The 16535-nt window shown below is 33.5% G+C and overlaps 1 protein-coding gene across 1 annotated transcript; it reads right to left on the bottom strand.

Moving 5' to 3' along the window:
* Nucleotides 1–3679: 3679 nt before the first annotated feature.
* On the bottom strand, nucleotides 3680–15478 carry LOC138314769 (uncharacterized). The gene is made up of 7 exons (XM_069255291.1): nucleotides 15247–15478; nucleotides 9483–9761; nucleotides 7848–8015; nucleotides 5960–6619; nucleotides 5646–5678; nucleotides 5033–5114; nucleotides 3680–4686 (listed from the first exon to the last, which is right to left on the bottom strand). Exons 1-7 carry the CDS (start codon nucleotides 15296–15298, stop codon nucleotides 4140–4142), a joined length of 1821 nt encoding a protein of 606 aa, XP_069111392.1. The 5' UTR covers nucleotides 15299–15478; the 3' UTR covers nucleotides 3680–4139.
* Nucleotides 15479–16535: the final 1057 nt, after the last annotated feature.

Genomic DNA, 16535 nt, shown 5'->3' with positions numbered 1-16535 from the left:
ATAAAGCGTCCAAACTTTTACGTCCAAGATATTATAGTTTTTCTTTGTTTTCAGTTACCATGTTGTTAAACTCATTTCTATTTAATAATAATAAATCCAATGACCTTTTGTATCTAATTAATTAAGATATTGACGATGATAATCAAGAGTCCTGATGATTCGTCAATGTGGCGGCACTATAACGTCATTAAAATAGCTGCCAGGATCACTGCTAGTACACATCAGTATCATATTAGTATATAGTAATTAATGGGGGACAATAACATCTCGAAATGTCCTGAAAGTCGTTAATGATAGTTTAAAAAACAACAATGAATTCATATCGTCAACCTTGACTTTAAAGTTATATGTGACATAATTTTCACACTCACGAATCAAGAGCTTTTAATATCTTATTCAACACCAAAAATACCAACATTGTGGGAATTTCAATACTTAGTGTGCATTTGTTTTAAACATACAAGTACACATAAGACCTGAAAATGCAGTACTGGCAAAAATCATTGTTTTTACATCTTCAGTGCAGTGAAATAAGTACACGGTCAGACCATGAAGCCACGTTGTGGTATAAAATTTCATGTCACATTTTTACAGTGTTATTAGTTATTGAAAAGTGATTTATGCAGACATGTTTCCATCATAAACATTCATAAGGCATAAAAAAAGAATTTCAAAGTGTATTAATTCTGTGACTAATGTTATAAGGTATCATAAATGTTTGTCAGTCCATTTGAATTTTTTTTTTTTTTTTTTTTTTACAGTTTAATTCATCAAACCTGATGGTTTTCAATAGATTACTAAAGAAACAATAACGTGTCAAAATTTTCGCCCGGCACATAAACCTTAAAAATGTTGTAGCGTGGAAAATGACATCTAGTTTATATCTTAAAATCCTAAAATAAATATGCCAGTTGTATATTTTATACATTGTTTTATGACAATCTTGAGTGTTTTCTGTGAAACGATAAATTTTCAGATAAAATTAGATAATAGATATCTACCAATATTGATTATATCATCGTTTTCCATAAGCAGCAAACGGAACACAGTTTATATATATATCAAGGTTTCCTTTCTTGTAATTTCAATATTTTTCCAAAATAGGTCGTAACATATGGACTGTCGCATTGGAAATCGAAATGAAATAGAAATGTACTGTATCTCCTTATGGCAAATAGATACTCATATAGTCTATGTCCGTCGTTTTAAGTGATTTTACACTACTTATTAGCTGGATTCAGGAATGGCTTGCGTTTCTAATTTAACATTATAAAAAAATGATAAGTTATACCGTATATTGTATTACCATAACGTCTAACAGAACAACGTATCCACAGACCAAAGTTTTTTTGTGTTAGATTATTAATAACTAATTAAAAACGGCGTCCACAGACACATTCAATACGTTAATGAGCCGTGTCTATATCTTCTGTTTGCAGATAATAATTATTGTAGATAATCAGGGGTATGTTGAATGATATTATTTTTCAACCCTGAATACATATCTAATAAATACATATCTAATAAATACATATCTAATAAATACATATCTAATAAATACATATCTAATAAATACATATCTAATAAATGCATATCTAATAAACAGTTTTAATCGTTTCGATACTTGAAAGGTAAGATATGTTTCTAGTCACTGATAGTAGGCAATCAAACTAACTATACCAGATGTATTAAAGTTGTATTGCTGCTAATTTCACTGTAACGATATGTAACTTTAACATTTGATATTTAAACATTGACATGTAACTTGATGATTTAGCTCCCCAAAAGCATATGTCGGCCTATAAAAGAGCCGAAATCTAGGAATCATATATTCCTGGTTTTGAATAAAGCGCCTTCAATCACCGCCATGTTCAGTGACTTCGGGTTTTGTCGGATTCCTAATCGTATCACGTGACTGACGTTCGACACGACCTGCACGTGGTGAGCCAGGTAACTAGCGTAAGCACACATGTGTTTGTTTACGTTTTCCTTCTGGCCTATATGAGCAAATCATGCTGTTATATGTCCACAGATTGAGTATTTGAAACATCCAATTTACACATTACCGTAAAATGTTGTGTGTGTATCAAATATTGTAATGCGCAAGCATTATTTTCTTTGTAGATAGAGTCTGAAGAGGTCGACCACATGTTTTGTTTATGAAAAATTGTTGATATTTTCTCTTGGTTTCACAACTTTCGTTTTACTTCGAGATTGTCGCGACGATGTTCGGAAGAGTTCGGAATGATTCGGCATCTTTCGAGCCTATTTTTCACGTGTACACGTTAAAAAGATTTTTTACTTTTATAATTAAAGATACTCCCAGTGCTGCAACTTTATAAAAAACGGTAAAATTATAAAGTTTAAACCTCAGGCAGACGGAGAAAAATATGTATAACACTTAAACAGTTTTCACTATGACCAAAAGAGCGAAAGTTATAGACCATACAACTTTAAAGTGTTAAAGAGATAATACGTGAACAGGAGGTTCACAATACAATATTTTAGCACAGCGAAAACATTTTATATCGCCCAAGGAAAGTCAGAAATTTTGATTGAATTATAGAGTCAGAGGAAACACTCACCAACAGTTTTCTAAAGGAAGATTTTAAGACTTTGAACTATACTAAAGGTTTGATAACGCTTTGTACAATTCCTTTTTTCTTGAATCTTGGCATTTCAAATAATTTCCAATATTTTCTATAATAATGCTTTTAAAGAAAACAAGTGCAGATCGGACACTTATATTCTTGTTCTAGATAGATAACTGTTGGTTAGATATACTAGTGATATAATGCATATACAGTATAACGTAAATGTCTGCGTCAACTTGGTTCTTTTGTCTTCTCATTATCTCTCACTAACATTCGCCCAATTCTAATTAAGTTAAATCTGCATCTATAATGCAGAGTGACTAAGACATTTAAATTTATTATAATAATTAGATATTTTATGAAAAAACAATAGGTTAAAACAAGTATAGTTACACTTCTAATGAAGGGCATCCAAGTGACAAATAGCAAATTGTCTTTGATATAGTATTCTTTATACACGAATAAAATTGTGTTGAAATATACCGTTTAGCACCGTGAAAAGTGTTCTTATTAAGCAGGCGACCTTTATACAGAGATGGTCACTTAGTTAAGTATGTCTTTACATCTTACATTAACATATGGTTAAACTTTTGTTTTATGTGCCATGACCGGGAGAACATCTTGGCATGTTGTTTTTTCTTCAGAAAGGTTTGAAGAACGAAGCTGTGAAAATCATTCAAATGATCAGACAATTATGTGTATTGCTTTAAAAACATAAGTTACAGCATAGAATTGATGTACTGTCAAATTATGCCTTTTTGGTAAAATATCTGCAGAAATCACTTAGCGATTACTTTAAATAACACAGTGAAAATGAGACAGGAAATACTTACTTCACAGCACTGTCGATGTAATCATAATGATTTTCGGTAGTTGCTTCGCCGCGCCAGATACAAGATTATTTTAGACCCAATATTTTTCCGTATTAGGTCACTAACAAACTGTGTAACTAATATTATTAGTCCATTAATTCTAAACGTACCCAATACACACATGTAAGTCATAGAAGGGTGTTACATTTCATTGGTATCTCAACTGTGGGTGAGGTTCAGACAAATATCACAAACAACAAAGCAATGATGTCACACAATTGGTAAGGGAATATCACGTTTTATTTGGCCCTATAATAACAAAAACATCTTAGGAACATATCTGATTTTTTAACAGAAAATATTATATTCTTTCATTTAAATGTCAGTAAGTAAATATATGTAAATTGCACATAAATTTTTGTAAAATTATAGACAAAATACAAAAGCCTCGACAAATATAATTATTTCAGTATTGAAGGGAAATTGTATTTATCATTTAATCGTCCTTGCCATTGCTACTGTCATTAAGATAAATTAAAGAGAATGAACTAATATCAAAAACAACATACAAGTACTATTCACAGTCAACATCAATGTGTAATGAATGTGACGCCTTAAGGGCTATGTTGAAGGCTGGTGTGGTACTATTCATGTCCATTACTGTTAGTAATAAATAAAACCAATAATAATTATTGGTGTATTGTTTTAAATTGAGATAACGCTCATATAAATTTCATTTCGTTAGGGATATATGTGTAGCGTAGCCGTTATTAGTATATGAACTGGGATTCGTATCACTCCCAGAACTAATTAGGGCCTCATTTGACGGAAATGAATTTTCTTGGGGTTTCTGGACGTCAAAGTTCATTTTCACGTAAGTTCCGTCTTTTGATACATCATCTGTGATATCACTACAGCTGCAGCGCATGGGCATATACCCATTCTCGAGCGAGTCTGTATTTTCCTTACTCGGTAACTCAACGGAGTTTGAATATTTAAGCATATCACCCACTCTTAAAGAAGCGTATGGATTGTCCTCCAGTTTTTCTGCTCCATGTGGTAATTTATTTGTCGGGTGCAGGTAGTCATCCGTTGATTTGAATGTTGATAATGCACACGGTCCAAGTGAATCATAAGGGTTAGGTTCCGTATGGCTTGGTCTGTTAAATAATTCATTTTGCACCCCAATGGCTTCATTTGGCCCCGATTCATTGTTTGGCCGGTTATAAACACGGTTATCAAAGTGGACTTGACCGTCGAACCTGTCCTTAGAATTCCCACTGTCAAAACAATGATGTATCTGTTAAGATAATATTACATTTTTTCATAAACACTACGTTTTTAATTCAAAGTGTTTCAATACCGCATTAAAATGTATTAATGCAAGTGTCAATCACGTCAATTGATTTGTTGAAAAATATCAAACATTATAAATGTACATGCAGTTGTTTATATAAAAGGTAAACTACTATCGCTTATAAGTATACCATATGTAATGTTTCCTCTAATAATTAAAGGAAAAATTGAACCCTCCGACAAGAAAGGTCGGCAGTGGATTTGGTATGCCAGTTGTCGACTTATATAAAATGAGTTTAGAATATTGCGATATATCGTGATTTATCTTACCTTTTCCTCGCAATGATGATGATTATTATGATTATTAATACAACTATTAGAACTATTGCCGCAATGAGCCCAGCCATAACGCCTGTAACAAATGCAAAATACACTTCTTCTTAGATACGAAGAAAATAAGAAAACTTATAACGACAAACCGTTTTCAAATTCGTTGAGTACATTAAAAACCACTGACTACGTGTATGGCAATACTTAATTATAAACTACCACATCTAGGCGTTTGAATGAAGCAGCATGTCTGCCATCAATACAGTTTTTGCCAAGTCTATGTTCATCGTATTATACTGATAAACAAATCAACTTTAAAACGGCTGTAAATGTAGCTCCCATTTTACAAAAATAACAAATCAAGGACTACAAGAACATGTAGTGCTATTCTTAGATTTCGCACAAAATCCAGTAAATGTAGAAAAGCAAACTCACTATTTCATTGCAACGTGAGTTTTGCACTCCTACAACTCCGTAAAGATAGATATATATATCTAGAAAATAGAACTATTATAAAGCTTAATTTCAAATGGTACTAAATGCAATAGAGTCGCCTCCCTTAATGTAATCACATTGTGTTCTTTAAAACGATTCCAACATTGTTAAAACTCACTCTGCGATAGCGCAGCTTGTCCTACTTGTTGGTCTGAAATATAGATACGTTTAACACATTATAAAACTTATGAAACAATACAATTACAATGTTTCATAATTATGTGTAGCCATAATATTACTCCGCATTCAGGTTACGTTTCGTTCACAAATTGAAATTCCTCATAATGTATCTATTTTTGTTTGATACCATTTTTGATATACCTTTTCCAAACACTCGATGGAATCTTGGAAATAGCAATGTTACAGACACTTGAAGCAATTATCAAGTAACTTAACACGAAATAAAGATATTGCGTTAAACGGAATACCTACCTGCCCCGCCGGCCGACACGAAAGTAGTTGTAGTTGGTGTTGTAGTGGTAGCTGTAGGCGTTGTGGTCGTAGTTATTGTTGATGTTGTTGAAGGTTTTGGTGTTGTGGTTGTAGTTTTTGGTGTTGTGGTTGTAGTTGTTGGTGGTGTTGTGGTTGTTGTGGTTGTAGTTGTTGGTGGTGTTGTGGTTGTTGTGGTTGTAGTTGTTGGTGTTGTGGTCGTAGTTGTTGGTGTTGTGATTGTAGTTGTTGGAGTTGTTGTTGTTGTTGTTGGAGTTGTGGTTGTAGTTGTTGGAGTTGTGGTTGTAGTTGTTGGTGTTGTGGTTGTAGTTGTTGGTGTTGTGGTTGTAGTTGTTGGTGTTGTGGTTGTAGTTGTTGGAGTTGTGGTTGTAGTTGTTGGTGTTGTGGTTGTAGTTGTTGGTGTTGTGGTTGTAGTTGTTGGTGTTGTGGTTGTAGTTGTTGGTGTTGTGGTTGTTGTTGGTGTTGTTGTTGTAGTTGTAGTTGTGGTTGTTGTTGGTGTTGTTGTTGTAGTTGTAGGCGTTGTGGTTGTTGTTGGTGTTGTGGTTGTTGTTGGAGTTGTTGTTGGAGTTGTTGTTGGAGTTGTTGTTGTTGGAGTTGTTGTTGTTGTTGATGTAGTCGTTGACGTCGTTGTGCTTCCCATATCTGATAAAGAAATCAATCATTTATATTTAAGATAAATTCATGAGAAAGAGTAGTTTGCGTTTAAAATAGGTTAAAGGTGTTTTTTATATTTAAAAAAAAATGTACAACGATATATTTGTTTCAGAATGATTAATAGCACCTTTATCTTGACATGGATATCTACTCTAAAGGAAAAACCAACATCTTTACTCCGTGTGCCACCTATTGGACCTGTCATATTAGATGCTTATCACAAGCATTTTATAAAGCCTTCCTCTGTCTCTCTACTTTAGAAATAATGAAATACTCAACGTTGTGACTGGAAATCGTGTTGGGTTCAAAATCATTTTTAAAGGGGGATTCTTCGAATGATTTACCAGAAAATGTCCTACCGTACTGACTGATATACTAGTATTTCATGAATGTCTTATCGTACTTACAGACATACTGGTATTTCACGAATATCTTATCATACTGACAGATATACTGGTATTTCACGAATATCTTACAATACTGACAGATATACTGGTATTTCTCTATACTCGTACTCACCATACTGACAGATATGCTGGTATCTGACGAATGTCTTACCGTACTGACAGATATACTAGTATTTCATGAATGTCTTATCGTACTTACAGACATACATGTACTGGTATTTCACGAATATCTTACCATACTGACAGATATACTGGTATTTCACGAATATCTTACCGTACTGACAGATATACTGGTATTTCTCTATACTCGTACTCACCATACTGACAGATATGCTGGTATCTGACGAATGTCTTACCGTACTGACAGATATACTGGTATTTCTCTATACTCGTACTCACCATACTGACTGATATACTGGTATCTGACGAATGTCTTACCGTACTGACAGATATACTGCTATTTCTCTATACTCGTACTCACCATACTGACAGATATACTGGTATCTGACGAATGTCTTACCGTACTGACAGATATACTGCTATTTCTCTATACTCGTACTCACCATACTGACAGATATACTGGTATCTGACGAATGTCTTACCGTACTGACAGATATACTGCTATTTCTCTATACTCGTACTCACCATACTGACAGATATACTGGTATTTCACGAATATCTTACAATACTGACAGATATACTGCTATTTCTCTATACTCGTACTCACCATACTGACAGATATGCTGGTATCTGACGAATGTCTAACCGTACTGACAGATATACTGGTATTTATCTATAGTCGTACTCACCGTACTGACAGATATACTGGTATTTGACTTGTTGGCTGTCACAATGTCCCTCCCGCCACTCCCCATCATACGTCCTCATGTACGCACAGTCCTCTGGACACAATTTGTTAGTCCCGAAACAGTATTCGGGGTACCCCAGGTCCCAGTTGTCGTAGCCCCACGGCTCACCTTATAGAAATCATAGCAAATATTTTATCAAAGTTTATCATAGTTCTGTTAGATAGTAGGACGTGAAATAAAATAGAACAACACTTTTTCTCATGATTAAACTATGATTTGCATCCATCATAACAATGCATATTAGCGATCTCTTTCATCACATGCCGGACTGATAACCATATTGATATTGTAATTTATATATATCACAAGAGTGTTGACTACTTCATCAAAGGTACTTCACCGCCGACGAACACTATTCTATCTATCAACACAAGACCAACCAAGATTATAGTCTTTTCTATAACCTCCTTAAAGATGATCCACCGCTACAAATGGTATTTATTCACTATCAAAATTAGGAGCAGACGATTTAGTATTTTTCTTCAGTTACAAAAGTTACTTACTTTACATTATTACCAAAATTGAAAAGTTTGAGCTTCTAATTTTACTTCAAGATAAAGATATGAAAAATAATTAATTGCATCCCGAAAAATTCCGTGGCACTATATTCTATATGAAATGAAGTACTGATTGCGCATGCACCAAAGGCAAAATGAATTATTTTATAATATTTTTTGTGTTAATTAGACATATATACACACGATAATACACCAATTATTGTTCAAATAATGAATATCATTTATGCTCTGTCGGCGTTGGAGCATCTTCAACACTATATATTACTATCACTGAAAAATTCCAGAACAAAAGGTAGCTGAAATAATACATTGCATCCCCACAAAGAAATGCATGACACTATGCCCGATGCCGAATGATGTACTGATCACACATACAACAGAAACAAAAACCATATTTATATGTTTTCTTGGTGTAAATTAGACAAAATTAAACATCAATTACGGTATGTTGGCAGTGGAGCATCTTTTATTAACGATGTAAAATTGAGCTTTGATTTTGATTCTGGTTTTTATAAAATGTAGGCCTATTAATTTCTGAATAATTATAACTCCGTTTCCTAATATCGAACAGAAATAGAACATATTGTTGTTGATTTTTTTGTCTTTTTTAGATTCTTATATTAGAATAATAATGAAAACAGCAAATATGATGTTATTGAACCTTTGAGCAGTAACGACAACTAAAGAAAGCTTTGTCTAACGAACAACAATCATTGAAGCTGAATAGTGTATTGAAGCACTGGAGTTTACGAACCCCAACTTTCTTAGCTTTGGATTCTCTGTCAAACAATTAACAGACGACTTGTTTATCTTAATGTAACAGGAATTAAATTGTGGAAGCAAATAATTCTATACAACTTACTGAACACAAGCATCAACAAAAGTCATACACTTTTTCAGAGTTTTGATTTCTGGAGTGACATTAGACTGTAAGCAAAAAGATTCATTTACAAGATTGATTTCTTCTCCTTATTCATTTGTAATACGTTAAAGCCACTAACAGGAACTGATTTCATGTGTTATAAGATAGCAGACAGATAAATGTACTGGTGCGTACCTGTCACCCATTTCCACTTCTGTTCTGCGTCTCTGTCTGTAAAGCCTATCCACACTTGGTACGTGGTACTGGAAAAGGATATGGTGTTCATGATGAAATCATTGGTCGCCTGGTCCAGTATCACAACCAGATGGCCGCCGTTACTGGAGGAACAGTCGCCGTTGGCTGTGTCCCACGTGACCGCGGAGTCGACATACCGATAGCAGTGTCCGTTGTAGGTGTACATGGCACCAGTCAGATCAGACGGACACCGGTACAGCTCGGACGAATGGCCGGGTGCTACAAATAAAACTTACATCGTTAATTAAGTTATATTGTCCAGCGGAATGACTTATAATATTGATGATAAGCTATATAGTGTGATTGCTGCAGCTTCTACGATCTAATTTTTAATTGATTTGACTTACACATAATATAACACAAAACATCTGATGATAATAGTGGAAGACTCTGGAAGCTAAGCGAATGGATTTGTTACATTGATAACAACCATATGTATCCATTATGTTTATGTGATACGATTACCCACAACATTTCACAATAACTTTGCATTTGTTTCTGAAGTAATAATGAAATTGCACAGCTACAGTTTTATTCCAAAACACATTACTAATGTTGAAGGGTTTTTTTTCATTACACGTGGATTTTCTCCGGGCACTCCGATTTCCTCCCACTTTAAGACCCCTCTCGCGCTTACATCCTGGCCATCGAACTTGATTGGTATAAGTTATATCAGATTCTATGAATTCTATTTTGGGACTGTAATGAAGAACACAATTTTCTCGAAACTCTAGATGAGCTGTTGACTACACTTTATATTTATTTTACAATAAGTAAACATACTCTGTTATTTGGTGATGTAAGTGTCAGTGACAGTAAGAGCTTGTGTGATTTATTTGTATTTATTAATAAAAAAAACTTTCATAAAAAATAAAACAATTACAAAAAGTCACATGTATAGAACTTGTTTCGCTATCGATGTACATTTAAGTTTTTTTTTTCCTTTTTCATCTTATTCATGTATCATTTTATCAAAATCGTGTATCTAAAGGAGAAATGTTATTTGTTCTCCAATGAAGATATTCTTGTGATATATTAACATGATGGGTGTGTGTTAAAAAGCTTCATTACAGAACCTGTTGTACAAGGGTTGTTATGTCAGCAATTACAAAGACTTATTTTTAACGTTACATCGACAAAGAGCACTGTTCATTCAGCCGAAACATCAAGCCTTTATATTCTATATTCTGACCTACATCTACAGCCCACTGAACTAAAAAATCGTGAGAAATGGCCGTGAGTCAGCATCCAAGTTAAAATTATACTAAACACAATCAATGGAGCAGCCTATTTATCTGTATTATTCAGCATTCAGATTATGAAACGTATAAAAATATGTCTTTGTTATTGATCTTTTTTTTTTAATTTGCAACATATCGAGACCAGGAAACATATGCATATGGTGCACTAATAAAACAAGCCATCATATAGGAAGGAGGGTGGATGTAAATAAAAAAAAACATCAAATATTTAGCCACCTCGATTTATTCTGCAAAATGAAAAGTCAAGCAATGAACACTTTTAATTTGCCATTTATGGTAAGACTATATATTTCAAAAACACTTATAAATTTGGCAACTGCTAGCAATTTTATGGAAATGAATAACAAACTGAAAGCAATTTTATGGAAATGTATAACAAACTGAAAATATCTTTATATACAGTATCACTTTAATTTGATGATTTGTGTCAACAATAGATCTATATAAATCTAAAGTAACATCACCGGGTAAATATATATATATACATAAACGCCTTAACATAAGACATAAAGCACCATAAAATGGAGGATGGTTTTTATGATCACTATAACACTATAAATAGATACATTCGACTGAGATTGAAGGATGAAATAACTTCGACAACTAAAATTCGTTATTAAACATTTGATAAACTCTTTGCCCAGCATTAACTATGAAAGTGCAATAAATGACATTGCCGAAAACGATACATTTGGGTGCTACAAAATTTACGCAAACATTACATTTATTATTGTAAAAGATGAAATTACAATTCCTTAGATAAAAAAAAATATGCCTGTTTAGGGTTACCCGACCGACCCTAATTTTACCCCCGAACATAATTTTTTCCACTTTTCAATGAAAAAAATTAAAAAGCGGGATTTCTATCTCAGACTCCGGTTCCGGCCATCATTTCAGAGTGAAAGACACTACAAAAAAATCCTCCCGAACCCTATACAGACATATTTTTTTGCTTTATACAATAAAGGTTCCTTCATTAAGCGAATGATTATATTGGCAATCAAGCCTTTAAAAATATTGCGAAATAATTTCCCCATCTCCCCGAAAACAGACAAAGGCAGTGAAGAAAGGGGAAATGGCTCTGCCATCCGTTCCTTTTTGACAATACATATTAAAACATACACATACGTAAATGGTTAATTACAAATCGATCGCTACCCATTTATCACCACTTTTGAAAACAAACCCTATTTTTTTAGATATGACCTCAACGCTTTTGTTTCATTTAGAGAGATTATGTAAAGCGACAAATAAAAAAAATCAATTCTTCATAAAAAAGAACTAAATTATAAGACGACGCCGACAGTAGTTGTTTCCGTTTGAGTTCAGGGTTCCTACATAACCGGGAAAACAAGATTTTCCACTAAACTCACATAAAATTGAAAAAAGATATTCAGCGCATCGGAAACCTGATGTAAACTTTTCTATATGATAGTGAACATTTACATACAATACAATGGTTTACCATTACGACACACGATTTATGTTTACACGTAGGAGTGAAATCCCCATATTCAGCTTTTTTATAGTTAAAAACAGTCAAGTCACGATTCGATTGTGCTTGGGGGTGTGTATAAGTATCATTATCGTCAACTTTATAAATAGAATACGTTTCTAGGTGATGGGCAAAATTGACAATGGAATGCGAATGTGTTTTTTATACAAGATACACATATGTAAGATAGTCATTTGGTTGTTATGTACCAATAACAAATGTGTTTTAATGGCGTACCAATTTCCATGTATCACTTTCTGGACAAAAGTAATTCCACACAATAATAATATCGTCAAATAGCATAGAGTTACGGTAGAGAAAAGATAGAGCGATTATTACTGGAAAAATAAGCATTGTCATTTTTTTGTCAGAAGCCTCGTATATATTCTCGGTGTAGAGGCATAATCGTTTTATGTTCAATCTTGCTTTCAAAAAGTTCTTGGAGCGCAGAACTTTTTAGATATCTGAAATACACTAATGTCAATGTATCATAAAAGAAACAACAGAAAATAAATAAAAACAAGAACAAATCCAGTCGTAACTACAAAACTCGGTGTTTCCCTTATAAACTGTTTCCATGAAATCATTATATTCTTGAACTTAATTTGAAAGTTTATAATTGATAATGATAATAATGGACTTTATTTTCAATCCGATTGCACATTGAGTCAGAGGCTCTTTTCACATGTGGTCTAACATTTAAAATGTACCGTATTTACAGTACTTATCTTGTTCATTCAATACTACTGGCTATATATTTGGTAATGGAAACCATCTCCTTCAATGATACTCAACACACAGCTGGCGTTAATATCACACACTACGTAGTTCGTCCTATCTAAAAAGAGTACTAATGGTTAAGCCACATAACTGATCCTATCCACTCTATGTAGATCGTATGCATACCAACGCAACAAAATAGTAGGAGACTTACGGAAATTTACTCCTGGTGATGTTTTTCATGATTTTGCATATAGTAAACATGCTAATTTTACGAGATATCTAGGAAGTGTGCGCATGTGTCCATATTGTTATATAATGTGGGATATGGTGATTAATGAATGACGTTGTATATTGAGTGAATATATGTACTATGATGATGATGATGATGATGGATGAGTGAATAAAGACTATGAATGAAAAAAAATAGTATGAAAGCCAATACCACAAGATAATCTTAAGGTGTAATTAAGAAACATTTATTATTTTCTGTTCGTGTTTGTAGTTAAGCCACTAATGATAGACGTAAAACACGTTATTGGAAAAATCCTTAATCTAGATAATATCATAATTAAAGAGAACCAATCAATATACATTCAGAATGGTCCCAGCACTGAGTGTTTTATGCAGATATAGTTCCGAAGATATATACATAGCTAACGGAGTCTTGGAGATTTGTCTGTCACGTTAACCTTCTACACCACTGTAACCAAGTCAGTGGTCAACTATTATTTGGTTATGTACTCTTATCATAATCAAAAATGCATATCTCTCTGTCAATGCAAACTTCAGTTTGAAAGCACTATGTATGGTTTGGGTCCCTTTTGTCAAATTTCCACATCTATTACCCAGTGATTAAACTTATGATCTGTATAGCATTGCTGTAGTTCTTATGGTAATCATTCTAAGTGTACATAAATCATGCAAATGTGAAGATGTTGTTATTTTGTGATTTGTAACATTTGTCTAGAAACCATAGACTGCATCCTTAAACCAACTTTATATTTCTCCTAAAATTGTATCTGAAGTGCTTAGATATTCGCAGTAAATATCAACTTTGTCCATGCGGTCTATTAATTGTGTCGTAGAGAAAAACATACGAACCAAATAAGCAAAGTATATCAAAAATAAGTTCAATTCGTCCATATTTCATATAGTTACGATGACTATTAACTATCAAAGTTATAAAATTAGAAAAGCTGCATTGTAAGTTGAGTGATAAATGTTTTATTTTGTTTCATTTTTTTTTTTTTTTTTTTTTGGGGGGTGGGGGGCCAAAAAGCGCCAAAAGTGATTTGATAAATTATTTTGTTATCATGTTATTTGATTTTCACCGAAAGGTCTTTGTATCATTTTCTCTCATTTTGTTGTGACAGACAGCATATTTAAAGGTACATACAATAAATAAACGTGTGATAACGGGTTTCCCTGGAGGGGAGTCATCAGACATCAGACTAGGTCAAATTTTCTTTACTCGATCAGAGATTTAACTCTATAAGAGAATTTTAAATAAGGTAACACTAAACGTTCATGCATGATTTAACCCCAGTGTGTTACATTCTCTACTGTGACCCGCTATATAAATAATTCCGAATTCACCAATTGACGTCCATTCAGACAACTATACATGGACACTTCTACCTCTATGACCTTTAATGTGTTATTGAATATACTCGGCCTTCAGACAAGGGTAGGGATTCAAAAAGTATTAATGAGGGCATAGCCGAGAACCGAAACAGATAGTGAAGACTAGGGGTACCAGATACAAATTTTAACGTCCATAACACAGAGCTCTAATCTTCAGGATAATACATGTATCAATATGTGTGTTTGTACTTTGGTAATTGTATAGTCGTTATTATATATATATACATATATATATTAGAAATAAAAGGTAATAAATTAGAAGTTTTATTTACGTAAACTGCATTCGAAGTAATTAAATCGGAATAAAACCTTCCCCAACAAAATAGAAGAAAAAGAATGTCATCATTAAGGAAAAAACAAACTAACGTTTGCAGTTCCGTGTAAAGTGTGCAATGTTGAAAATTTTTAGAATCAAAACATAATCTGTTTGGTACTCGTTGAATGAAATAGTAATAGTTATGAATAAAACATATCAGTAACTAAGTCAAACTTCCACCGTCAGTATGTGAAATTCAGAAAGACATATTGTCATGTTGTATGAATATGTGTATACGTATATAAGTAGGTATACACTACTTACCTGACTCTAACAAGTTCACTAAGGCGAATACAAAACAAGATGTCGTCCTCATCTTTAGGGTTCCCTGGGTGCTGTCTTAGACTCACACTGCTGACCACATCCAACTCAGGAACTGACCATCGTCTGTCCCGATAGGTCGCCACAATAAGTGTTGATACCTTGATAGGTAGGGGAGGTTTTTCAGTGATGTGTTTGTAAATACATTGGAAGTCACGTGGGGGTAATTTAAAGAATTGAATTCGTCTATTTATAGATCTGTAACACACAAAAGCATCACGCGGTAACCATCGAATGTGTATAGGGGTAGATGATGCTTGCATGATAAACTTCTCAAATTCTATCATATTTATCAATTTGTTTCTTGAATCATACTATTTATGTTAAAAAAATCTCTTTACAAATTATGTGTTATGCTAGATCGAACATGTTGGTTATATGTTGAACAACAGTAATATCTGTTGGAAATTTAAAAAAAAAGTCCTTGATGCTGAAGTGATTTCATTGATATTACGTTTCAACCAAAACACTTTTTGGATGTTCACTGCAAATCTGGAAGCTTTGGACAACTTTTGCAAATTATTGTTGGTAGACATTCTACTCACGGATATCTCACATATATGTATACAATTCTAGAAAACAAACAGCAATTTGATCAGTTCAACATCGTGTACCCCTATAATTTCTACCTTTGTACCTGGTCAGGGCCCAGTTGGTCAGATGTGATTACGCTAATCACAATTTTACCTGGTCAGGGCCTAGTTGGTCAGACGTGATTTGGCTGAAAATTTCGGGAAATTTACTATAAAACATGTAAGTTCCCCATTTTCAATAATTTTCCAAATTTCGTATATTATGAAAAAAAAAATCACATGACTGTCATATATACTCATCAGTTCATCCACCAAATATAAAAAAATGCATGACAATATCCATTTTCATTGAGTTGGCCCCCTGTGCCCAAGAACTATTAGATCTAAAATCAGTTCTGTTTGTTTTATGGGCATGGCGACAGTTAACCTTTATCTATTAGTTAATTCTATCATATGTTACTATATTAACCGATCGCCAAGTGTACAATAGCCAAGCCTCGTGCTCGCAAATACACGTGTACCTAATCATTGTCGGAGCAAACTGTACCGTCACGTGCGGTTTGATTGACAGCTGGCGATCCTTCAATGGTACATTTGTAGATACATTTAGTTATGTTTAATTCCTGTAGTTTCTGAAATACTTAATCATCATAAATCTAAATAACTATGATGCTTATCGTTCATCGATTACTGAAAATA

This window comes from Argopecten irradians, chromosome 1 (assembly GCF_041381155.1).
Source record: "Argopecten irradians isolate NY chromosome 1, Ai_NY, whole genome shotgun sequence".
In the NCBI taxonomy this organism is placed as follows: domain Eukaryota; kingdom Metazoa; phylum Mollusca; class Bivalvia; order Pectinida; family Pectinidae; genus Argopecten; species Argopecten irradians.
Note: the sequence above shows the minus strand (reverse complement) of the source record. Positions and strands in the feature narration are given on the sequence as shown.

Bases quoted from the DNA above. Each gene is read 5' to 3' on its own strand.
- LOC138314769 (XM_069255291.1), bottom strand. From the start codon at position 15,298: ATGAGGACGACATCTTGTTTTGTATTCGCCTTAGTGAACTTGTTAGAG. The intron at 9,762-15,246 runs GTAAGTAGTGTA...TTTTATTTGTAG, and splicing joins AGTGAACTTGTTAGAGTCAG to CACCCGGCCATTCGTCCGAG. The intron at 5,679-5,959 runs GTAGGTATTCCG...TCTATATTTCAG, and splicing joins CGTGTCGGCCGGCGGGGCAG to ACCAACAAGTAGGACAAGCT.